The sequence below is a fragment of the Delphinapterus leucas genome, chromosome 18, assembly GCF_059928025.1.
Source record: "Delphinapterus leucas isolate spDelLeu-1000000601 "Yukka" chromosome 18, BTC_Dleu_Yukka2, whole genome shotgun sequence".
Lineage (NCBI taxonomy): Eukaryota > Metazoa > Chordata > Mammalia > Artiodactyla > Monodontidae > Delphinapterus > Delphinapterus leucas.
In genome coordinates, this window is record NC_143146.1 from 63,678,002 (window position 1) to 63,704,105 (window position 26,104).

The 26,104-nt window shown below is 42.2% G+C and overlaps 2 protein-coding genes across 26 annotated transcripts in view; both read left to right on the forward strand.

The window, feature by feature from the left end:
* Nucleotides 1–9,764, forward strand: part of VPS36 (vacuolar protein sorting 36 homolog) — a 33,929-nt gene extending 24,165 nt beyond the window's left edge. For 3 of the 4 annotated variants that reach the window (XM_022574741.3, XM_089899648.1, XM_089899647.1), the window contains exons 8-14: nucleotides 65–142; nucleotides 777–911; nucleotides 2,870–2,935; nucleotides 4,587–4,651; nucleotides 5,198–5,282; nucleotides 6,231–6,307; nucleotides 6,396–9,764. In XM_022574741.3, coding sequence (XP_022430449.2) covers nucleotides 65–142; nucleotides 777–911; nucleotides 2,870–2,935; nucleotides 4,587–4,651; nucleotides 5,198–5,282; nucleotides 6,231–6,307; nucleotides 6,396–6,489 — 600 coding nt within the window. In that variant the 3' untranslated portion in view covers nucleotides 6,490–9,764. The remainder of the gene's footprint in view (nucleotides 1–64; nucleotides 143–776; nucleotides 912–2,869; nucleotides 2,936–4,586; nucleotides 4,652–5,197; nucleotides 5,283–6,230; nucleotides 6,308–6,395) is intronic. The other variant, XM_089899646.1, reaches the window with a different exon arrangement.
* A 3,682-nt stretch (nucleotides 9,765–13,446) lies between these two features.
* The window catches only part of THSD1 (thrombospondin type 1 domain containing 1), a 50,118-nt gene continuing 37,460 nt past the window's right edge, over nucleotides 13,447–26,104 (forward strand). For 20 of the 22 annotated variants that reach the window (XM_089899625.1, XM_089899624.1, XM_089899626.1 and 17 more), the window contains exons 1-3: nucleotides 13,447–13,731; nucleotides 16,684–16,833; nucleotides 20,331–21,296. In XM_089899625.1, the coding sequence (XP_089755751.1) occupies nucleotides 16,776–16,833; nucleotides 20,331–21,296 (1,024 nt within the window). In that variant the 5' untranslated portion in view covers nucleotides 13,447–13,731; nucleotides 16,684–16,775. The other 2 variants (XM_089899643.1, XM_022574723.3) reach the window with 2 other exon arrangements.

Consider the following 26,104-nt stretch of genomic DNA (forward strand, 5'->3'; position numbering starts at 1 on the left):
CATTTTGTTAGCAGACACTTTGGGGACATTACTTCTTTTCAATCTTTTACTGTTCTCTTGACAGGCTAAGGAAATGGTGGAGTTATCAAAATCCATTGCTAATAAGATTAAAGATAAGCAAGGTGACATCACAGAAGATGAGGTAAATAGATTGCTTTTTTAAGGCATTAGAAACTAGATTACACAAATAATGCATGGACGTTTTGGTGGTTTACCAGCTTGCTTTCTTAATGTAGTGTTTGATTTCTTTTAGGACTTGAAGATATATGAAAGTACTAAAGAAAAAATCAACCATAAAAACTTTGTTAGTTCTAGCAGGATTAAAGGATATTTCAGTACCTTTTCCTGGAGTGTAGAAAACAGAGGTATAGAAATGTGTAAGAAGTGATTGTTTTAGACATATCCATAATTTTGATATGTTTTATTTAAATTTGTTTACAGTCTGGTCACAGCCATTTTCCTTTCGAAGTTTTTGGTTGTATCACTTGGTTGGCATTAAACAGAGCATAGTTGTCATCTAAGTCTCCTCTGCCACCAAAATTGGGGGGAAAATGGAGTATAAGATACTAAGGAGAAGGAGAATAATAATTAGATTTATGCAGGGAAGTACTAGAAATCCACTCTTACATAGTTCACAGCATAGAAACACAGTAGAAGAGATGGGTAGATATAGAAATAATGGAGTAGAACTGAATGTCTGATGGAAGGATTTTATACATTGGGTGGAGAGACTTATTCTGCATAGTCTTTTTGTGCATTTTCTCCTCTCGTTATAGACCATCAGGTTTAAATCCTATTTGCTGAGCATGGGAATAGCTAACCCGGTTACCAGGGAGACCTACGGCTCGGGCACACAGTACCACATGCAGCTGGCCAAACAGCTGGCTGGAATATTGCAGGCACCTTTGGAGGTAAAAACAAAACCTAAACGGTCTCTTTAAATTGTGTTCAATTATTTCTGTGCCATCAGAAATCTTAAGAGCATAACTCTGTTCACGATATGTTTACTATTCAACCAACATGTTATTTTTCCTTTTGGTAATATTAAACTAGTTCATTGATTCTTTGTCAGTAATCTTCTAAATTGTTTTTAATTTCCATTTCAGATATCTAAATCTATTTGATGTAATTTTTTCTTATCTCTTGTTTTCAAAAGGAAATATATAATCTGTATATATTTTCATATATTGTGTACTATTAATAATTTCATAATACAGTTTCATCTTCTAGTCATTATTCAGGCAATCAAAGCTTTATTAAAACATTTGTATTAAGAAATATTTCAAACATATGACAAAATAGAATAGTGAAATGAATCCCTATGTGCCCATCATCCAGCTTCTTCCGTAAGCCAGCCTCCACTTAAAATTGTTTTAAAGGAAATCCCAGACATCACATCACTTTATCTGTAAACATTTCAGTATGTAATTATAGTGATAAAGACACCTTTAAATGTAATTATAATCCCCTTTCACATATAAAAGTTAAAAAATAATTTTTTAATATTATCAGATACCTAGCTAGTGTTCACATTTTCTCTTATAGTTGATTTGTTCAAACCAGGATACATTGCAAATGTTTGATTTCTCTCTCAAGTGTTTTTGTTTTTTTAAATTCTATGGGTTTTCCCTTCTCCCATATAATAAATCTCCCATACAGTAAATTTTTATTTACTGAAGAAACTAGTAGTTTGTCTTATAGAGTGTCTCAGAGTATGGATTTTGCTAATTTGTAAGTCACCATGCCTCCCTGTCCTGTGTAGTCCCTGTAAACTGGTAGTTATATCTAGAAGTTCTTTCTTTTTTTTTTTTTCTGACAAGAATATCTTATAGAGGGTGTTGAGCATTTCCATCAGGAGGTACATAATATCTGATTGTCTTTTTTTTGTGATGTTAACAGCCACTGACAATCATTATCTAGATCTGTTACTTCATTAGGGGTTGATAATAATGGTGATATTATTATTTAATTCTATAATTTCTTCAGTTATTAGCTGGAATAACTTAAAGCATTTAAATACACTTTTTGAAGGGACTTCCCTGGTGGCGCAGTGGTTAAGAATCCACCTGCTAATGCAGGGGACACAGGTTGGAGCCCTGGTCTGGGAAGATCCTACATGCCATGGAGCAGCTAAGCCCGTGAGCCACAACTACTGAGCCCACGTGCCACAACTACTGAAGCCTGTGCTCCTAGAGCCCGTGCTCCACAACAAGAGAAGCCACCGCAATGAGAAGCCCGAACACCTTCTCACTAGAGAAGACACTTTCTACACTAGACACTTTCACTAGATACTTCTCACTAGACACTTTCTCACTAGAGAAAGCCTGTGTGCAGCAACGAAGACCCAATGCAGCCAAAAAGAAAAAAAAAAAAGATAAATAGGGCTTCCCTGGTGGCGCAGTGGTTGAGAGTCCGCCTGCCGATGCAGGGGGCACGGGTTCGTGCCCCGGTCCGGGAAGATCCCACATGCCGCAGAGCGGCTGGGCCCGTGAGCCATGGCCGCTGAGCCTGCGCGTCCGGAGCCTGTGCTCCGCAACGGGAGAGGCCACAACAGTGAGAGGCCCGCGTTCCGCAAAAAAAAAGATAAATAAATAACTTTATAAAAATAAATAAATACACTGAAACATGGTGTACAACCCCTCTTTTCATTTAAGTAAATGTTAAAATGTTAAAAGTAATAATGACAGTAAAGTCCAAATATGGAATTTGAAGTGCCTCGTGGTATCTGAATTGGTTCCCTGTGTGTAAATATAGTTTTCAAAAGCTTCTTAAGAGATTTTATGATTTCTGATTTCACTCTGATTATGATTTCTGTTAAGAAATGCTAACTGGTCCTAATTATAATGCTTTTTATTTTATATTTTAACAGGAACGAGGGGGAATAATGTCACTCACGGAGGTGTACTGTTTAGTAAACCGAGCTCGAGGAATGGAGGTAAGAATAGAATATTTAGATATTCTTTTAGCTAAATATAGACTCGATACAATACAAATTCCCCTACAGTGAATACAATTTGAGGAAGGGTTGTGAATATCAAAACTATTTTGAGAAGCAGTGTGGCACAGTGAAAAGAATACTGCCCTGGGATCTAGGAGATAAATTCTGTTCCTGGTTTTGCTGAATGCCCTTGAGTAGCTTCCTTAACCTCTCTGGAGCTCAGGGGTTTTTTTACCTTTAAAATAGGGTTTGCGGCTTCCCTGGTGGCGCAGTGGTTGGGGGTCCGCCTGCCGATGTGGGGGGCGCGGGTTTGTGCCCCGGTCCGGGAGGATCCCGCGTGCCGCGGAGCGGCTGGGCCCGTGGGCTGTGGCCACTGGGATTGCACGTCCGGAGCCTGTGCTCCGCGGCGGGAGGGGCTGCAGTGCTCAGGGACCCGTGTACCGCAAAAAAAAATAAAACTAAAAAAATAAAATAAAATAGGGTTTGGACCGAATGATACCTTAAAGCTCTGAGAGTCTGTGTTTGTATTGTGATGAACAAGATTGTGCCTGATGCCCTTTCTCTGTGATAGTTAACTGTACTGAGTGAACCTGGTTGGACTCAGGTTGCCTGTAGGTGATACAGAAAGAAAGCCGCCCTGCCTCTTTGGCTCAGAATCAGCAGTGGCTATACTTCAGCTCTCACTGCCTGTTCAACACCCAGCTAGCTGTCTTTGGCCTCCAAGGGTCTGTCTGTGCACTCTCTGTGCCCTTGAAGTAGAACACAGTCTTGTGGCGTCAGCAGTCACCTCCACGCAGACAACTCACACACATCTCTCCAGCGCTCACCCCGTTCTCACGGGTTAAGCCTCTGTTCTGCATTTTTATTTGAACAGTCATCATAACTGCCACCAGTGGATACTTACCATCACTCTGCACGTGTTATCCATTTATCCTCCCAGTAACTCAGTGAGGTAGCTACTTTTACTGTCCCCATTTAGGGGATGATTAGGGGATGAGGACATTAAGGCTTAGAAAGATTAAGTAACTTGACCACAGCTGCACTTGGAGACAGTGTTTTAAACAGGGACTGGGACCCAGGCTGGCTCCAGAACCATTCTGTGTGACTGACACCTGTGCTGGTCACCACCACGCAGGACCGATTCTTCAAGCCCACGTGGTCTGGAAGGGTAGCCTCTACCTAGCTACATGTGATGACTGTGAACTTGAAATGTAGTTAGTCCAAATTGAGATGTGCTGTAAGCATAAATTACACACGGGATTTAGAAGACTTAGTACAGAATAAAGAAGTGTTAATTAGCTCATTAATGATTTTTTATATCAATTATATGGTGAACTTTTGCATCTATTAGGTTGAATAAAATATATGTATTAAAATGAATTTCGCCTGTTTATTTTCTTTTAATGTGGCTACTAGAAGATTTTAAATTACGTACATGACTTGTATTATATTTCTATGGATAGTACTGCTTTAATGAAAAGAAGTCTTTTGCTTCTTTGTTAATCCTATTTGCCTTGTAGTGACTAAGCCACCTAAAATCCTTGCTACGTGATAATTTTACACTATCCTCTTCTGTTTTAGTGGTCGTTATAATTATATAGCATCACTCTTAATTTGCAGTGTAAACTGGATTTTTTTTCCCCACCAGTTGCTCTCACCAGAAGATTTAGTGAATGCGTGCAAGATGCTGGAAGAGCTGAAATTACCTCTCAGGTAAAAGAACCTCTGCAGGAAGTTTGCCAACTCTAGGCACGATTCCACCCTGAGTAGACAGGACAGCCCTGCAGGTCTGCCATCCTGCGTGGTGAACCAGCATATATATTGCCCCTCTTGAAGTTTATATCACACATGGGCAGAATTCACCCGGCACCACGGACACCTCTGTCAACCCGGCTTCCATCCTTATCAGGGCTGTGCGGGGCCTCAGGGGCTGGTAGTCGGCCTCTTGCCGCTGGGGCAGGAGGTGAGAACGTGGGCTCCTCCCGTGCGGTCACAGTGACCAGTCCCTCTGCCCTTAACAAAAAGTAGACAGGCATAGTTTATTTAGCATGTAGATTATAGTTCAGAACTTCATTAACTGTTTATCCATGAGCTTTTTAATTAGGCCTTAGTTACCCGTGGTCATTGTATTTGAAATGTTCTTTTGTGTTAATATTGCCCTCAGTCCTGGCATAAATGAAAGTAAAAAATATTTGCACTTCCTCAGGGGCCCGAGATCCCAGATATTCACGGCTTTGTCCTCCCGTCTGTGATTTTTAGGCTCCGTGTGTTTGACAGCGGCGTCATGGTAATTGAACTTCAGTCCCACAAGGAGGAGGAAACAGTGGCCTCAGCCTTGGAGACGGTATGGGGACCCGGTTTCCTCCCTCCGTTGTTAGACCTTGCCACAGAAGACCCCAATGCTTAGCAACTTGAGAAACAGGATTTCCTTTTAAATTCAACTTTACTGACAAGTAATATTCACAGACCCAATTGAAAATGGTTTCTCATTAACAACGAATAACTATTCATCACATTTATACTTTGAAAGCTCCTTGAAACTTGCCAACGCTCATAACATCTTGTGAGTAAGGGGAGTTAGAATGAGTGAGGTGCTTGCTCTCTTTCTGTTTGAAACTCGGTCTTGAAAATATGTTTTGAACTTTGTAAATCAGTGTTACCCATGATTGAAGTTTTTCTTTCAGTATTACCCACATAAGCTGCATTACCCTACAAATTGTTTTGTGAAAGAATTGCTTCAAAATATACGGAAAGCAAGTGTAGTTTAGATGGGTTTTACTGGGCAAACTGCTGTTACTCGTTAGGATCCTTGAAATATTATCGCCTCATAGCTTCTGTGGTGAGCCTGTATAATTTGAATAACTCGCAGTTATTATACTTCTTATTTTAAACTCGATGAAAGTCCCAAGGCTATAGATACTTCTATCACATATTTAAAACTAATCCTATGTATAACGGTCCTTCAGTGGCGCATGTACTATGCACTCAGTTAGAGTTTGTTATATGTTCCTTTTCAGACTGTGGAATAGTTCTTTTTAGGCATTAGTATATTGCCTTTTTTATATTATATAGGGTTTCATGATGTTTTAGCCTTCACCGTGTTTGTTCTGGGTTCTTCAACTTTTGTAGTCTTAAGCATTAGTGAAGAAGATTTAGTTCTAGAGTGAACAGTCTGGAGTTTAGTAGAAAATTCAGTAAATTATTTCCCAAGTATACTGGTAGATAGTACCACCAGGTTAGTACCTAGGTGGCCTAAATGATCACATTTTTTCCTGCTGTGTGTTTCTGTTAGGTTTCAGAAAAGGGATCTCTAACATCAGAAGAGTTTGCTAAGCTTGTGGGAATGTCTGTCCTCCTGGCTAAAGAAAGGTAAGCAAGGGCTTTGCTCGTCACTTACAACTAATGATTTGTGTTTCTGAATGGGTGGATGATGGTGTTTTTATCCCTTGACTCCTAGGTTGCTTCTTGCCGAGAAGATGGGCCATCTTTGCCGAGATGACTCAGTGGAAGGCTTGCGGTTTTACCCAAATTTATTTATGACACAGAGCTAAGAGTTTTGTATTTGAAATAACTTGTTACCGGGATACTTGCATCATGTAGAGGTTGTATGACATTGAGCTAAGGGTAAACCCTGATAAACCGAGAATTTACTGGAACTTCACAGTATAATATAAAAGCCTTTTAATTTCTCCCTAAATATTATGATCCAGGAAGTTTCTTTAGGATAAATATAGGAAAATATAGAAAGATGAATGCCAATATGAATTCGAAATCATGCTACAGTTGTATAGAAACCCTCCGAGTTTAACTTGAAATATGGTGGATTTTAACTTGATCTTCAAATCTGACCATTTTTGAAAGAAGAGAATTTAGTTCATGGGGGAAGAAAGAGTGAAGTTGCATGTTTGGACAGGTTAGATCATTATTTTGGTGTGACTAAAATTCACCTGAATTATAAATGAAGTTTTTCTCTGCATTTAGTGTGCACATTTTGGGGGGTTTTCATGAAACAATTTATACCTACAGTGTAGTTTAAGAACCTGATGACATTGGAGCAGAATATCCAACTGCAGGATATCGTCTGAGGCTCTTCCTAAGGGCTTTTAGAAGCAGCCATAGGCATGTCTTCAGCAGACCAAATAAAGCACCTTAAAAAAAAGAGAGAATTTTATTTAACTTACGTATACATAATCTGACGAGTTTCTTTTTTTTTAAGTGATGATTTCATGGCTGGCATTTAAAGAATGCAACTATGTCATTTTGTTTCAAAAATGCTGTAGATTTTGAAAGTGAATGAACGAGCTGTATAGACATGCCTAGAGATATGGTTACAGATTTGGAAAGTAGACGGTTCAGGATTTCCCTAGGATTGTTGTGTGGGTAGAGGGACTGGCAGGACCTTTAACTCGCTTTACAGGAACCTTGGTGCTCTTGTACCTCAAAGCCAAGGATGGAAAATAGAGAGTGGGAACATAATATGTCTCCTTTTCCTTCCCTAAAGAAGGAGTTTCAGTGCTGAACTTTTAAAATCTTTCTATCATATTCTAGCAATATTTTTTTCCTTTACCCCACACATTCTAAGTTGTGTGGAGAAACTGTCTCACTAAAAAGTATTACTGAGATAACAAAAACCGGCTAATATATTGAATCTAGATTGCTTGAGTTTTCCAGTGGACTGCCTGACTTTGTTACTGCTACGTAGCGTACGGTATGTTGGCATTACCTCAAACTCAGGGACCCCAAAGGGACAGAAGGAGAACCCCTTTCTAAGACTGAATTGGCAGTGGAAGGTAGTGATGGGTTTTGGCCAAGCATCTAGAAGGGATAGTATCTGTATTGAGAGAACCTTTAAGACCGGGAGGTGGGGATACCCAAGCTCAGACCCTGGGACCCCTGAGATGTCCTCGCTGAGAGAGGTGGAAGGCCAGTGCTGGGGCCTCTGCAAATGCCCTTTGGGGAAGGTCCAGGGATCCTCAGCTGCGAACCCAGGGAATCCCTCCCAGTGCAGCCAGAGTCAGTCCCTGATCCCTGTCACTGCTCTGCATCCTCCGGTGTCACGGGAATGTTGTGGCCGAGGCATCCCGCCTTAGTCTTTGTTTTCCGAACCTGTCACTGATTCCACGTTGTGTTGACAGATCCCTTAATACCCCCATCGCTCAGCCTCAGGTTCGTTTGGGGGGAAATTCAGTGTCTGGCTACCTAAGCCTTTCGGGCCATTGTTACGGTTGTTTGTATATCACTCCTCTCTCTGGGATGCACTCACTCTCACACTGCCCTGGCAAACTTGTACGCACACACACACACACACACACACACACACACACACGATATCTCATACACACGATATCTCATCTGTCTAAGGCTTTTTAAAACTACACAGATAAATAATCTGTTTCACTAGTTGGAATGAGTTGCAACTAAGATTGTTTGAGCTACTGGGTCTGGCTCTAATGGTCTGGATTCATTACAGCAAACTCCTATAATTCAGAATATTTATTTACACTAGTGTGACAACACATGAACGAAAATGGAGCAGTCTGAATTGTATAAAGTGAACTAAAGAGGAAGAAAAGTGACATGGATATATTTTGCAAATGTCACATTAGTTAAAAAACAGGTATGGACGATTTTATTGTTTTAAAGTGGGCATTCTTCAGTTTCCAGACCTCTGTATGTATATTTTTATCCTTTTTTCTTTTTTTCCTTGTTTTTGCCAAATAAGGTGTCATTTTGGTCCTTTGTTGGTAGAGGTTATGTTTAAATACAACCAATCAGGCCCTAAGTGCAAAAAAGTTCTGTCTTGGTGCTTATCACTATTATAATATTATTTTTGCTTTTCTAACTTTGCTCTTAGGAGCATAAATCTGTTTGTAGCTTTATGGTAATAGAATATTTCTAGCCACATACTGTCAAAAATTTTTTTACACTGTACAAGTGAAGAATGTTTTCAGGGTTAAATGATTGGTATTAATATATACCAGTCATTTTGCAATTATCGCAAAATTTAAAAATGAGTTTTTCTGAACTTGGTGTTCTTTTTAAATACTCTTTGGAAAATATATGAAAATGATAACCCTTTAGTCAGAATAAGCCCATGTGTTAAGATTTTTTCTTTTAGATTTTATAATCAAGAGTTCATTATAAACATTTATGACCTCAAGCTCCTACTATTTTAGTCGTTTTAAAAGAATGGGAAATGGCTCACAAACGTTTTATTTTTAATTCGTGACGTGAATTCCACTGTCGACTGACTGTGTGTATTTGTGTGAGTGTACTATCTCTTCTTCCCTGTTACCAGACTAAACCGACCAGCATTTATCATGTCATCATTCTCATGCTCAAATACTTAAAATGGTTCTCCTTTGCCCAAGAGTCTCAGAGTTTCCATTGTGGTACGACAGAGTCACAGCTCAGAAGGTGGGTGGGTTTTAAGGGCTGTGCTATGGATGGAATCGAGCATGCTCAAAATGATCCTTGAAAACCTCTATATAATCTTACAATTCGAATGCCTGTAGGGTGATACATGGGTATGAATATTTTATGAATATAGTAAGTAAAATATATAATAAAAAACTACATATCAACAGTAGACTTTTGTAGTACCAATAATTAAAACTATTTAAATGTTTCTTTTTTTCACTTTGCTGATAGGTATGGTTGAATTTATGTAAATGTATTGCTAATCCCATCCCTTATGATAGATCATAAGTGTAAGCTCCACAGGGGCAGAGATTTTTATCTGTTTTGTTCATGGATGTGTCCTCAGAGCCTAGAGCGAGGCCTGGCACACAGTAAGCATTCAATAAATGTCTACCGAATGAATGACCTCCAATGTGTATGCCTATTTATCATTTGGCTTCACTTTACCCTACTTTATCTCCCATTCAATTCAATACAAAGAAACGTTTTTGAATACCTGTCGACTTTGTGTGAGGAACAGGGCCACTGGGGGATACAGAAGTGAATAAGATGCGGCCCCTGCCTTTAAGAGGATGGCCTCGTTGGGAAATAGACACATAGCGACCTTAGTTGATGATGAGACGAAGTGTGTGCCGTGGAAGGGGCACAGGTACCGTGCTTGGAGGACAGAGGAAGAGGTCTTCAGTTCTGACGGAGGAGGGTCTGGGAAGGCCTCATGGGAGAGGAGAAGCTGGTGCACTAGTTTCACAAGAACCCAGAGATGGTCAGGGGCAGGCATTGGGTCAGAGAGCAACAGGAGGTCTGTCCCTTCCTGCACCTGGGGCACATTGTCCTTGTCCAGACTTCCCTTTGTTATTTCCTCCCATCCACCCACCCCCACCCCCAATAATCAAAACCAAGCTTTGCTCAATCCCACCTGTTCTGGAAAAATCTGTTTCCAGTACACAACTCTGCTATTCCTCAACTCCATTAAGAGTTATTGTCTCTCCCATATACTTGACTGTCTTTTGCCATGTTCTCTAATTGTTATCTTAATGCCGTAAGAAAACAAGAGAAATTGGGTTTCTTTAAGTTCAAGGAATATCATATAACACTTCTTTGGAGTTCCCACTGGCCTAGGTCAGTGATTGTACATGGTAGATTCCTAGTTAAGCATTAACTAAATCGAGTGGTTTTTGAATTATAATGTGTCATGAGTTGAGTCTGAAACCTAAGTCTGTTTCCTTTACCCTCTTCCCTAAAGGCTTCTTATCCAGACTTGTCCGGGCTCAGCCTGTCTGAGATACACTGTCTTAATTCAGATTCCATGCATGGGCCATATCCATGATGTGGGAAGCACTCCAGAAAAGTCAGGTTAACACACATGTAAGATCTTGTTATCACAGTGTGAAAATTGAGTCATTCGTGTTCCTCCCTGTGTTCCGATAACCACGAGTCAGTTAAAGCTTGTCTCTCAGAGTATTATCTAGGGGGAAAAACATTTCCCCATTTATTTAAAGGGTGTATTGATATAGTGAATACATTTTACACAATTTGCAAAAGATCCTTAGACCAGTCGCTCACTCAGAAAAAGAACTCAAGATATCTTGTCAGCCAGCTTGTTTTAGTTCAATACAGCCAAGACAGTACCACTGATCTTTTTTTTTTTTTGCGGTACGCGGGCCTCTCACTGTTGTGGCCTCTCCCGTTGCGGAGCACAGGCTCCGGACGCGCAGGCTCAGCGGCCATGGCTCACGGGCCCAGCCGCTCCGCGGCACGTGGGATCTTCCCGGACCGGGGCACGAACCCGCGTCCCCTGCATCGGCAGGCGGACTCTCAACCACTGCGCCACCAGGGAAGCCCCACTTTTATTTTTTTTTAGATTCCATATATATGTGTTAGCATACGGTATTTGTTTTTCTCTTTCTGACTTATTTCACTCTGTATGACAGTCTCTAGGTCCATGCACCTCACTACAACTCAATTTCGTTTCTTTTTATGGCTGAGTAGTATTCCATTGTATATCTGTGCCACATCTTCTTTATCCATTCATCTGTCAGTGGACACTTAGGTTGCTTCCATGTCCTGGCTATTGTAAATAGAGCTGCAATGATTATTGTGGTACATGACTCTTTTTGAATTATGGTTTTCTCAGGGTGTATGCCCAGTAGTGGGATTGCTGGATCATATGGTAGTTCTATTTTTAGTTTTTTAAGGGACCTCCATACTGTTCTCCATAGTGGCTGTATCAATTTACATTCCCACCAACAGTGCAAGAGGGTTTTGCCTTCTTTTAGAAAGGATTAAACTATCTTAACTGTCCAGTAAACAGTAATACAGTTTGGCAAGTATTCTAATTAAAGCAAAAATGACCAAGCATCTCAATAAAGCTCTTATTTAAAAAATGACCAAGCACATTGATCTGGGCATTTGCACCTGGATTTAGGCACTTGCACTTGGGTTTCTAGGAAGAGTGTGTGCCTGAAAGATCAACACTGAGCAAGTTGCTTTCTATATGTTTCACTCAGTCACCGCAAAACTTCAATATAACTATTATTAGATGCCTTTTACAGTGGAGGAAAGGAGGGATTAAGTATTTGCCCAAGGTTACAGAGGCAGGGCTGGGCTTAATCTCAGCTGTGTCTAACTCCCACTCTTAAAATGAGCTTTTGCTTTCAAAACCAAAAATGGCAGGGCCTGTGGCATGTATTTAAAAAGAGTTCTAACTTGAGTAATCGATGTTGGACTAGATAATTCTGACGGTGAAATTGGACGATGACCTTTGCCAACTAAAAATTGTCACTTGCCACCTGTCTCTACAACGATTAGGTTACTAGCCCCAGCAGTCACTGACCTTCAACATACCCTGAAAGGAGTTCAGGGTGGAGATCAGGAATGAGGCACTCTGTGCCCTGGAAAAAACTGGCAGAACAGGTATCAGATAGTTAGATATTTGCAGGAGAAGATTTTATGAGCCCAGTTTCTTGCATCTTATATCCAGAAAAGCACTAAAATCATTAACAGAGACATCTGTGGCTGGTGACGAGCAGCATCCTTCTTGTGACTAGCAGCAAGCCCCTGCCAAAATGTGTGCTCGGTTGCAGCATCCCCCTTTCACACAAATCACACATACACTGACCTCCCACACCCTACCTCTTAGGAGCAGTTCTTCAGGGCTATCTGAGAGGTGTATCCTGGGCTTTAGTCCTCATTTTGCTCCAAATAAAACTTAACTCACAACTCTAACGTTGTGTACTCTTTTCAGTCCACACCTTAAAGCCTGTTTTGAAACTTTGGCTGGATTTAATTAGTACTGCTAGCATTATTTGACAAGATGGGTACTTGGCAAATTTGGTACCTCTGGTAAACTCTGATCGCTCTGATAATTGAATACTTGTGCTACTTTTAAAAGATTAAGTAATAGATTCAAGGACCTGCAAACGATATATTTCTAAGAGTTAAAAACTGAGGTGAAATTTACAAGCAGTGAAATACACAGATCTTAAGTTGGATGTTTTGACAAATGCCTAATAAATCCATGTGATTCACACCCCAACCAATAGAATGCATCTATCGTCTCCCAAAGTTTCCTGGGGCCTCTTTCCAATCACCTGCTCCTCAGGGGCCCCCAAATCTGTGCTACGATTTCTGTTCCCACACATTGGTATGTTAATGGTAAACTGTATTGCACTTTGCAGCCTATTCAAAAACAAGCACGGCTGCTAAGGTGGAACTCTATCCTCTCGTATTCTTTTAAAAACACAACTTTAACGCTTCTGGATTAGAGTTTTAAAACTATGTTAAATTAAATAACCACTTCTGGCTCCTGAGAAAGAAAAACGAAGATGCACTTTACCGGAACTGTTCTCTTTTGGACCTCTTCAGTGACATTCGGGAAACAAAGTTTACAGCCCACCTGTTATACCACTTCCATGCCTGACTTGTGGTCCCCCAGAAGACAATGACACGGGGGCGCAGGGGGGAGAAGTGATGGATCGGAAATGCCGGGAGACTGCTGGCTCGCCCTTAAACCCGGCTCCCGCCTGTGGGCGGTGGGTGTGCGTGGCTGGCATCCGCGTCCCCTCCCCGCGGGCCCTCCCCGGCCGCGCGTTTCCTGCCGGGTTTCCCGTCCAGTAGCGGGCCAGCCGGGCGCGGGCAGGGAAGGATGCGCTGCCCAGAGCGGGCGGGGCGGCCCTCGCAGGCTCCCGGAGGCCCCCCCACCGCCCGCCGGGCGCCGCCCTCCTCGCGCCGTCGGGGGCGGACCCGGGCGGGGCTGCGGGAGCGGCGCGCGGGGGGCGGGGGGCGCAGTCCCGGGACGCGGGATGCTCGGTACGCTGCCTCATCGCGGCCCAGGCCACTCGCCTACCTCGCCACCTCGCCCGCCGGTCCCAGAGGTAAGAAGAGCGTTCCGGAAGCTACCCGGCGGGAGCTCCCACCGCGGGGTCCCCGGCGGCTCCCGGGACCCTTCCGCCCCACCCTCCCCGCCGCCGGAAAGCACTGGTGGACGGGACCGTTCTCTCCACGCACCCGGTCCCCTTCCCTCGCTCCGTGGTGCTCACTCCCCAGGGACACGCGTTAAAAAGTGTCGTCTCCGCATCTCTGAGTCCCGACTTCAACCTGAACTCGGCGCTCTCCTGGCGCAGGTGTGGCCGAGTGTCTGAGGCTGACCGTAGATTGATGGGTGTTGAGTCCGAATAGTTGGGACCCTTGAAGAACAGCTTCTGGGATACTCTGCGTTTCAGAACAGGTTTGCTTCTTTCCATAAAGAAATCCTTACTGGGATGCAAGCAGTATGAGATATGTGCCTTGCAAAACGGTCCTCATTTTAAGAGATGTTGTGCTGGGGGACACCGGCAGCCTTATATTTCCAAGCGTAAACTTGACTCGCAGGCCTGGAGAAAGCTGAGTAGATGTGGGGAGCGCACAGCTGAGTAGATGTGGGGAAGCAGCATCCAACCCGTGGGACCAGGCATATATTCGCCGATTGGCCCGAATATATAAATACAGCCCGTTTACCCGAGCCGCTTTGGAATTAGTGATTTCCTCCTAATAAATATTACTATTAGATATACACTCGAGCGTGTGCATGTTTGTCAGAACGGACAAGATCACTTTGCTTCTTTTTGTTTTTCCTTTTATTCTTTCATAAATCATTGGTCCCATGGTGTTTAGTATAATTCAGTTTCTTTTTCTGCAGCTCTGAAGACACTATAGGGGATACAGAAGCGTGTATCTTAGCAGATTTCAGCAAAAACATGGGATCTGAGCTTAGCGTGGTGCCCTGAGCCACTGAGAATATTCACAACTTCCTCCTACCCTCTAGCTGATACATTTAGAATTTGTCTATAAACGTTTATGGATGTGAATGCTATATGGAAGTTTTAAAAAATGTGTATAAAGTACACCTAAAGTTCCTATTTTCTCAAAATGATTCTCAAGCTAAACATTGTAAGTAGCCAGTTGTGGTATTGGGAACACGTGTTGGAAGAAAATAAGCAAGCAAGGTTTAAAAAAAATTAAAGAAGCATGCTGTTTTCTTTAAAACAACAACAAAAACGTAGTGATTTTTTACCCGGCATTCCATTCCATTCTGGGATGCTCTGTTAACATCTTCAAATTAGTGGTTGAGCTAGTGAAAAAAAAAGTCAGCATTAATTTTCAAAAGCTTGAGAGCATTAAAAAAAAATCCATATTATGTAAACCATATTATGGCTTATAAAATAAAGCAGCCTGTTTTCAGGTAGCCTGGATTATCTTGTAATTCCATTTCCATCCAGCTCTAAATATAGATTATGACACTATTCTGTTTTACTAGTCTTTTTCATAAGAAAGAAAATGTGTTATAAACACAAAATCAGTTGTGATTAAGAACGTCTTCAAAAAATGGTTGTCATGGGGAAGCAAGCAATTTGGGAGAAGCCAGTACAACTTTTGGGGGCCAGGGATAGCTTGTTTCTCCTTACTTTGATTACTGAGGAGCAGTGACTAAAAGGAAGCATTTTAATTGCCTTAAGTGCCCACACTTGCCCTGGAGATACGATGATGCTCACCTGCTGTCTTTGGTGAAGTTTCCCAATTCATATTCAAGGAAACGATTGGGTCAAATCCATGCCTAATTCCAACAAAACTGAATTTTCTTTTTTTTTGTTGGGGAGGGTGGGAGCCTTAATTATCTGCATGATTACACTTCCGATCTCTGCTTCTCTGAGGAAGTACAGCATTTCCTTTGCTCAACCAACTCCTACAGAAAGAAAGCCAATAGAGACACACCAATTTCCTTTCCATTGAATTTTTGATTATTTCAGTCAGTCCTCTTAATTCCCTTAATTTCTGTCTTATCCGAAGGGATGTGACATACGTATATTTGGAATATAATATACTTATTAAAAATAGATTAACTGCATAATGGAGGGGAGTGTAAACATTAAGAAAATATATATTTGTTTATGTTTAGTACCTCATAGTTTCCTAGACTCAAGTATGAAAAATACTGGCTCTTAAATGCCCCGCATCTTATTCTGTTGTCTAATAGTCTGTTTATATCAAAATAAGTGCCTCTTCCCACAAATCATTCTGAACCACAGTCCATCAAGGCCTTCCCTGCCCTCCTAGGTGGTCTGGGAAGATTGCTGCATGAAATCACTCATCTCCTGATGCATGCCAGCCAGCAGCAACAAGTATTGGAAGGCTGACAAAGATGATAGCTGTTACTTGTTTTCTCTTTAGAGTGCCTTAACCAAGGGAAGTCTGGACCACCTGGAGTTCCTATTTAATTGCAATAATCTGGGTATATATATTTTTTAAAGGTTTGATAGTTTTGATATAGCTCCTAGGCATTCAGAAATGAAGCAATCCAGATAACACACCAATTGTGCAAGAAGGACAGTGTTCATAAACCCATTTGTGGAAGCAAGGCAGATCTACACAGCACGATGCAAAACGAAAGTTTGGCAAAATTTTTTTAGTCAGTCGATTAACTGGCATATTAACTCTGCCAAGCACATAAATATGTGAAGATATAATATTATCCAGGTTGGCAAGGAGCTTTGATGAAATTAAGCAGAGAACAACCAACTCTCCATTTAAGGATGTGCTAGAAAGGTAAGAGACGTGGTGTTTTGCAGAGATAGTCTTGGTGTTGGGCAGACCTGAAAGTTCTTAGCAGGTGAGCTATAATGGAAGGAAAGGACATGTAAATTACAGATCATTTCCCTGGGGGAACAGTAATGTCCTTGCTGTTTTCTTTTCAGTATTAACTAGGCAGCTTGACTTCTTAGAATGGTTTTGTCATCTCAGGATTACTATTTTATGAATCACACTGAACAGAGCCAACGTTTTTTTTGAAGTTCTAATTTCAGGTGTTTTTGAAGAAAAATTCACCATTTGGATGTGAGGAAGGACATGAGGAGACCAAAGACCTGGGATTTTGCTGATCAGAATGAAACAAATGTTGAAAGACTTTTCAAATCTACTGTTGGTGGTGCTCTGTGACTATGGTGAGTGTTGTGTGTACTTATGCTGTGGGTACCAATGAAGAAACATAAATGGAGGGTTTATAAATGCATGGATGTCGATGCCCCTACATGAAGGAGGTGGGGCAGGGACTACACTGCAGTGCCTTTTAAACTGTGATTCTTGCAACCCTGGGTTCTCTTAAGGTTCTGCGTTATTGATTCAAATTTCACTTTAAATACACTCATTTCACAAATTGGAGACAAGCATGTTGCCCTCAGTTCTCTTTGATTGATTTCCTAGTATTTCAGTATTATATGTTTAAACTTCACTCACACACACAGGAAGTGATGTTTTATATATTGCGGTTCTACATGAGATTTCACTTGACAAGAGAGTTTGCTGCTGGAATACCTTTGGAACAAATCTGAATTTCAATCCTTGCCAGTTGTGTGCCTTTGTCTAGTTTCTAAATCTCTTTCTGTACCAGCAACAATATTGACATGGTTGTTATGATGATAAGATAAACTCAAGAATGTGAAATACCTGAATGTATGAGCACATAGTAGGTGCTTAATGTTAGTTTTCTTCATTCATCTTGATTCAACTAAAAATTCATTTCTCAGAGAGTTTTATGCAACTACTGAACCAGTAGATTCAACCATATAATACCCACCAGTTTTCTCTTGATGATTTCCAAGTATTTCAGACATCTAAGCAGTTGGTGGTATGAGAGTGGAAACTGTTTTCAAATTGATGAAGAAATTATCATTCAAGAAACAGAGAATCCTGGCTCGTGTAATATCGGTTGGATGGACCAGAGTGTGTACTGTTACTTTTGTCCAGTGAGTCTCCTCACTCAGTCTTTTATTTTTTAAGAAGTTTATTTAAACAAGAAGACACTTGACTTGCAGAAAACCAATCTGGGATCATTTCTTTTAAAGTCCTTTATCCCTACTTAAAAATAGATTGCTCTATATGTAACAGCCTCATTCAAAAAATTATAAAAGCTTGCTTTGTTTCATAATGATAAAGACATCAAAAATTTCCATTTAAACAGTCTGCAAGGACGTTTGTTATTGTTGAGAGCAGGTTATCTTACTGCAATATAAAAATAAAAGTTGATTGAGCATAAAATAGAGCATACAAGTTGAGTACAAAGGCTACTACTGGAAAAGGAGGTATTTTCATAGACTTGGATTTTTTTTTTTCTTCTCCATTTGACTTTGATCAAAATATACCATTACCAGTTAGTGTTTTTTCTTTTTTAAAGCAACATGCTTATATTGAGACACCAGTTCCTTTAAATACAATAAAGGAATGGGGAGAGAGGAAATGAAAGAATGGAGAAAACTGTACTGTAGTAGTCAGGATGTGGTACAACCAAATTGTAGTTTTCTAAATGAGAGTGTATTCTTGCCTGTAAAAGCAAGAGTTTGAGAGTAAAGCAGCAAGTTCCCTCTTCAGTACACACCTCCTTTCGGCTGCTGTTGGAACCCGTCCGTTGCGTCTGTTTCCTCCATTTCCAAAGGGCCATGTGTGCCTCTTTCATCGACAGGCTGCCCATCAAATCAGAATCTGATCTGCCTCATCGGTGTCCCTGTCACTGACAATTCATTAGTTAACTAAGTGCGGTGTGCCTCTCACTCTTAAAATGCATCACAGAACCATTCTGCCCCATCAGATTCAAATGAATATGAGCTTTGTTCTGGGTCCTTTGTTCTCAGCAGTCCTTCCTGGGCTGCTGTGAGTACTGGAAGCTCTTCAGCCACCTGTTCACAAAAAAGTGTCAGGTCCACTCTGAACTAGCACACAAGCTGCACCGAAAGCAGCCGCCTTTGGATGAGTTACCTCCATCCAAAAGGGAGTGTCCCTCAATTTCTGTACTGACTAAAATGAAAAAAAAAAAAAACAAACAACTTTATCCTATTAAGGTTTTCAAGCAAGTGCTGATAAAGCATTCAGGCCTATCCAAGTTTTATATATTTTATTTCACCTCATCTTAAATAAGAAGTGGGTGAAGTGCTGAGCTAATTAAAACAAACCTTTATGTGCCAATATTTTCATGTGCTGATTCTAATAATCATTTTTTTATATCTTTGAATCGTCTGTTTTTAAAAATTTTTATTGGAGTATAGTTGATTAACAGCGTTGTATTGCTTTCTGCTGTCCATCAAAGTGAATCGTCGAATAATCACTGATTGAGTATATTTAAAGACTACCAGCCCAAACAGCATATTGTCCTTTGGACATATATGATATGTACACATTATTATTATATTAATATAATATTATGTTATATTATCATGTATATATAAGAAGACTCATAAATTCATTCTTACATATGTTGTTTTTCAAACCAAAGGGCACTGCAGTTCCTTAAATCTAGAATGTTTCTTACCCTAGTCACAGGCCAGCTGATTGATGCATTGCCAAACTCTGTCTCCTTTGATATGTATTTGGATAGGGTTCAAAATAGAAACAGGGATTCTTGTGTGTCTGTGCTCTTCCCACTCTTTACTTCAGCTGCTCTGATGGGTCTCTTTTTAAAAAAAGATAGAATTGATCCTAACATAGTGACACTTGTGGGCCAGTAGTCATCTGTCCTATCTAGGCCAATAGCAGTTACTGTAATGTCAGTAAAATTGCTAAGGACAAGCTTAGCTATTCCATAAATGTTCACTCTATCCCTTGAATAACCCATGCAGGATAGAATGTCAACATTTCTTATTCATCTAAAAATTTCTACCTCATACAAAGGAAAGGCACTGTTTCCTTTACTGGTGAAAATGCTCAAGCACTTGTCTTGAATGTCAGAAAACAGTAACTTAGAAGTTCATTTGATCGTTGGACAACACGGGGTTAAAGGCTCTGATCTTCTGCACAGGTATAATTTATAGTCGGCCCTGTGTATCTGCTGTTCCTCTATATCTGCTATGTGTATCTGCGGATTCAACCAACCACAGATCGTCTAGTACTGTCGTACTGACTACTGAAAAAAATTTGTGTGTGTGTGTAAGTGAGCCTGTGCAGTTCAAGCCCATGTTGTTCAAGGGTCAGCTGTATATTTAGGGTCTCCCATTTTAAGTAATCTAGCGCAGTGCATATTGTATCATTTAAATCAGGCTTTCTCTTATTTCACTGTAAATCCATTTTCCCCAAATACCTAAACACTTCAATATGCCTAAAATGAGAAAAGTCAAGTGTTGGATTTTTATCATGAGACTTGCCAGTTGTTACTCTTGCTTATTAGGTTTTCATCACTGATGTATTACCTTGTTGACTGTTGTGAATTCAGAGTATTTATCACTAATTCATTATTTTCAACAAAACCATAAAAAATGGAGATGAAGGAACAGAGCCACTTTAGAATGGAAGCAGCTCAGGGCGCAGCTCCCAGAGTCAGCACTCAGCAGCATTTTGCATTATCCTCGGCTCAGTTCAAACTTCTCTTGTGTCTGAAATGCTGTTTCCATCGATGTCACCAATAGTGCTGCTCAGATATTCCTTTTAAAAACCCACTCTGACCATTTCCTTTCAGTTCTTGGAGAAGCTGAATATCTCCTTCTGGGGGAACCGGGCCATGTAGCACTAAGCAACAGGACAGTGTCTGTGGATTTCCAGTATTTGGATGGTGCCAATGGGACGCTGAGGAATGTCTCTGTCCTGCTGTTGGAGGCCAACACCAATCAGACTGTTACCACCAAATACCTCCTGACCAACCAGTCCCAGGGGACCCTTGAGTTTGAGTGCTTCTACTTCAAGGAGGCCGGCGACTACCGGTTCACGATGACTCTGGAAGCCACAGACAGCAGCCCTCCGGTCCCCTGGTGGGAGAGGAGCGCCTTTCTGAAGGTGGAATGGCCTGTCTTTCATGTTGACCTGAACAGGACATCCAAGGCGGCCGAAGGCACCTTCCAGGTGGGCCTTTTTACCAGTCAGCCGCTGTGCCTGTTCCCCGTGGACAAGCCCGACATCTTGGTGGATGTCACCTTCACCAACAGCCTTCCGGAGGCAAGAATGAGTCAGGGCCAGCCGCTGGAGATAAGGGCTAGCAAGAGGGCAGAACTCGCTCAAGGCCAGTGGGTTGAGTTTGGCTGTGCACCTGTGGGGCCGGAAGCCTATGTCACTGTGGTGCTGAAGCTGCTCGGCCGGGACTCGGTCATTACGTCCACAGGCCCCATTGACCTGGCCCAGAAGTTTGGATATGCACTGGTGATGGCGCCAGAGCTCACGTGTGAGTCCGGGGTGGAGGTGAGGGTACTGCCCCCGCCATGCATCTTTGTCCAAGGGGTGATCGCTGTCTTCAAGGAAGCCCCCAGACGCCCTGGGGAAAGGACCATCCGGCTGGCTGAAAACAGTCTGACCTTGGGAGAAAGGAGAACAGTATTCAACTGCACTTTGTTTGACATGGGGAGGAATAAATACTGCTTTGACTTTGGCGTCTCAAGCAGAAGCCAGTTTTCTGCAAAGGAGAAGGAGTGCATGCTAATTCAGAGAAATATAGGTTGGTATTGAGATTTTAAAGCACATTTTTTTTTATCAAATTGGTGCCTTCATGCAATCAAAATTATTATTTTGAATTCAGGTGAACTTGATTTTCTATGCACGGTACCATCATTTTTATGGTTCACTCCCCATAATGTCCCAAATGGCATTAGCATCCTTACCTGAAAAATGAAGAGTACTGGTTAGCATACCCAGTGCCCTCCTAACTAACTGCTCCAGGTCTTAGTTTCCCCATCAATAAAGTGGGGATGATAAGAGTATCTACCTCAGAGAGTTGTAAGAATTGAGTGAAATCAAGGTGTACAGTTCTTAGCACAGTGCCTCAGGTAAGAAGCAGTGATAAACGTCAGCTATTATTACATTGTATTTTATTTGTTTATGTTTGTTAATTTAATTTTTATTTTATATTGGAGTATAGTTGGTTTACAATATTGTGTTAGTTTCAGGTATACAGCAAAATGATTCCGTTAGACATATATATATATATACATATACATATCTGTTCTTTTTTCAGATTCTTTTCACATATAGGTTATTACAGAATATTGAGTAGAGTTCCCTGTGCTATACAGTAGGTCCTTGTTGATTATCTATTTTATATATAGTAGTAGGTATATGTTAATACCAAAGTCCTAATTTATCCTTCCCCCACCCCGACCTTTCTCCTTTGGTAACCGTAAGTTTGTTTTCGAAGTCTGTGAATCTGTTTCTGTTTTGTAAATAAGTTCCTTTGTGTCATATTTTAGATTCCACATATAAGTGGTATCATATGGTATTTGTCCTTCTCTTTCTGACTCACTTCACTTAGTGTGATCATCTCTAGGTCCGTCCACGTTGCTGCAAATGGCATGATTTCATTCTTTTTTGTGGCTGAGTAATATTCCATTGTATATATGTACCACATCTTCTTTATCCAGTCCTCTGTCGATGGACATTTAGGTTGCTTCCATGTCTTGGCTACTGTAAATAGTGCTGTCATGAACATTGGGGTGCATGTATCTTTTCGAATTATGGTTTTCTCTGGATATATGCCCAGGAATGGGATTGCTGGATCATATAGTAGCTCTGTTTTTAGTTTTTTAAGAAGCTTCCATACTGTTCTCCATAGTGGTTGTACCAATTTACATTCCCACCAACAGTGCAAGAGGGTTCCCTTTTCTCCACACCTTCTCAGCATTTATTGTTTGTAGACTTTTTGATGATGGCCATTCTGACTGGTGTGAGGTGATAACTTGTTGTAGTTTTGATTTGCTGTTCTCTAATAACTAGTGATGTCGAGCATCTTTTCATGTGCTTTTTGGCCATCTGTATGTCTTCTTTGGGAAATTTCTATTTAGATCTTCTGCCCAGTTTTTATTGATTTGTTTGTGTGTTTTGATATTGAGCTGTATGAGCTGTTTGTACAGTTTGGAGTTGGCTGCTTCATTTGCAAATATTTTCTCCCATTCTGTGGGTTGTTTATTCATTTTGTATATGGTTTCCTTTGCTGTGCGAAAGCTTTTAAGTTTAATTCGGTCCCTTTTGTTTATTTTTGTTTTTATTTTCATTACACTAGGAGGTGGATCCAAAAGGATATCGCTACGATTTATGTCAAAGAGTGTTCTACCTATGCTTTCCTCTAAGAATTTTATAGTATTCAGCCTTACATTTAAGTCTTTAATCCATTTTGAGTTTATTTTTGTGTATGGTGTTAGAGAGTGTTCTAATTTCATTCTTTTACATGTATTTAAAAATTCTGTTATTACATCATATGGCAAGTCCATGGCAGGTATGATCAGAATTCAAAGCTAAATCCCAAATTGTGCTTAGTAGCTTTTCACTTCCTCTAGAACGTCCTCAAGCATGTCTCTTTCCTCTTACCTCCTTCATTTTAAGAACGAAGCCTCTTTAGTGAGAGTTCAAAGAAAGATTTCTAAAAACTTCTTTTTTTTTTGAGGTACGCGGGCCTCCCACTGCCGCGGCCTCTCCCGCTGCGGAGCACAGGCTCCGGACGCGCAGGCTCAGCGGCCATGGCTCACGGGCCCAGCCGCTCCGCGGCATGTGGGATCCTCCCGGACCGGGGCACGAACCCGTGTCCCCTGCATCGGCAGGCGGACTCCCAACCACTGCACCACCAGGGAAGCCCCTAAAAACTTCTTTAAATTTTGAATTCTCTGCATAACGCCCTCCCTAATCACAAAGAAGTGGGGTTATTACAATTCCATCCATGCCCCAGGCTCCTCTTTGCGTTTCTTTCCCTTTTCCTGGGTGCAAGCCCGGTCCTGGCACGAGGTTAATCTGGCAGGGATTGTCCTGATCGTTTACACGTGCTCTTATTTCCGTCCCCGCTAAGCCTGTGCTCCCTGACGGCCCAAGCCTCTGAGCAGCTTCAGTGCCCCACGTGTTTCTTGCTCCAAATTCACTCACTCCTCCTTAGAAGTCCCTTTCCTTTGACTCTCTCCCCACCCACTGGCCACTTCCCTGCTTGCACTTACCTCTCCCTCCAGCCTAGATTCCGTGGCCCATCCCCTTAATCGCTCTCCGACCAATACCCTAAACGCCTCTGCCCCGACGTCCTTCTGATTGCACCCAGCCACCCCCCGGCTCTGCGTGGATCCAGCCATCTGCCAGCCGCCCACTGCACCCGGGCAGGCCGGGCCTCCGCCCTTCCCTGGGCCCACGGTGCTGCCCACCGTGCTACTCACTGCTCCTGCCCTGCACAGCAGCTCTTGCGGCCCTCTTCTGCTCTCCTCGGACCTCACCCGCGCCCCTGCCTAACTCTCTGAGCTGACTTGCTCCTGCCACACAGAGCAGCGGGAAGCCATCAGGTGTGAGCTCCCTCACCCTCCCACCAAAATATCCGTAAGCCTGCAGGCAGCCATCCCACAATCTCCCCCTCCTTTGCTGTCCCCAGGGAAGCAGTGTCATTCCTCCAGTACAAGGTCAACCCTCCCCTCCACTGGGGGTCCCAGCCCCTCTGCTCTATCAGGAACCTTCTGTTAATCATTATTCCCCTATCTCCTCCATCTCTAACTGTCCCTTCTTTACTGGTTCATTCCCATCAACTTCGAAATGTACTTAATTGTCTCATCTAAACACGAAACAAAATCACCCGTCATCACCTGGTTCTCCCCCAGAGCACAACCTGTTTCTCTCGTCTTCCTTTTATAGCCCTGGTTCTTGAAAAACCCACCTGTACTTTGGGGTTTATTTCCTCACCCCCATTCACTTTTCAACCCACTCCAAACCCGTACCCCTCCCCTGCAAATGCTCTCACTAAAGCAGCCAGCGAATGACTTCCAGGTCCCAAACTCTGGGGATGCTTTCCAGTCCGTATCTTCGTTGACCTTGATTCTGTGACATTACACTTGCCTTGTTTACCCCCTACCTCCCTGGCTGTTCCTTCCAGGTCTCCTTTGCCAGCTGGTTCCATGACCCCATCGCATCCCTTAAGGCTTGGACTTCTGCATCCTATACTAGAACCTCAACATTTTTCATTCTTCACACACTCGCTAGGTGATTACTGTCCTGATGCTGGTGACTCCATGCTGGTATCTCTCCCCCGCATCCAAGTGCTGAATAGCTGTCACCCCCCAGATGTCTCCCAGGCACCTCAAAAGCAGCATATCTGGAACTGGATGCATCATCTCACCCCCTAAACCTGCTCCTCAGTACAGGACTCCACCTCGTCTCATTGTTCAAACCCCAGACCCAGGAGGCTTCTCTTCTTCACTTCCTATGAATAAATCACTAGGTCCTATGGATTTTGTCTCTTTAAAAAATCTGTGTCTCAATCTCTGCACGTCCCTCCATTTCCACTGATACCGCATGGTTCCCTCCCTCCGTACATTTCATTCTCTCAAGGCAAGCCAGAGAGGGACTGTTGAAAATTCAGGTCAGCTGAGGCTATTCCCTTGCTGAAAACTTATCAGTCACCTCACTTGACACCTCACTCTTATGAGGATGGGCATCCACAGATGGGCTGGAGACTGGGCAACCCTCCTCCCACCTTCACTTGGTTAACATTAACCCGTCCTCCAAGTCTCCTGGGTGACTCTTCCTCAACCCCAGACTAGGTAAACTCCCCGCTGTATGCTGGCCCAGCATCCTTAGTTCCTCTTTCATGGCATTTATCACTTCTGTCATTGCTTGTTCAGGGTCTTTCTCCCCACGTTTCTCCCCTCCCCCGCCCTGCCCCCAGATTGGAGAAGCTCATTTGGCGACAGAAGCCGACTTGGGCTGCCAGGAAGCTATTTATGATCCTTATTTGGCCCGCTTTGTACACCTGCCACATTAACAGATACTCAGTACATGTTTATTAAAGTGAAAATTGCACTCTGATGTCTCAGCTAGGTATCAGTAGAAAAACAATTATGTTAAACGAATCATTCAAGATATGCTTGCCATTTCAAAAAGAATTTATTGCTTAGAGGGGAAAAAAAATTCTAATTGACTGAATTTAGTGGAAACAAACCAAGGGGAGTAATGGAATTCGGGCCACGTGATGAAAGGCCTTGGGAGCAGGAGGTCTTTGTGTTGGTTCTCCCTGGGAAGGGGCAGAACAGGGAGTGATGCTCTGTGTCTAGGCTGAGGGTGCTCAGGGCTCCCTGTGGGGCTGCAGCAACTAGACACGACCGGGCAGTAGGGCTGGAAGCAGTACCTCGAGGGGCTAAGCATTCCTGGAGACCCCAGATTCTCTATGTGGCCGCCCAACAGGGACTCTGGTTAATCAGTGAAATTGATGGCAGTGGTGGGAAACTCAGTGCCTTTGTGTTTTTAGTATAAAAGTTTATAACTAAATGGAGTTCTTTTCATTTTCCATTTAAA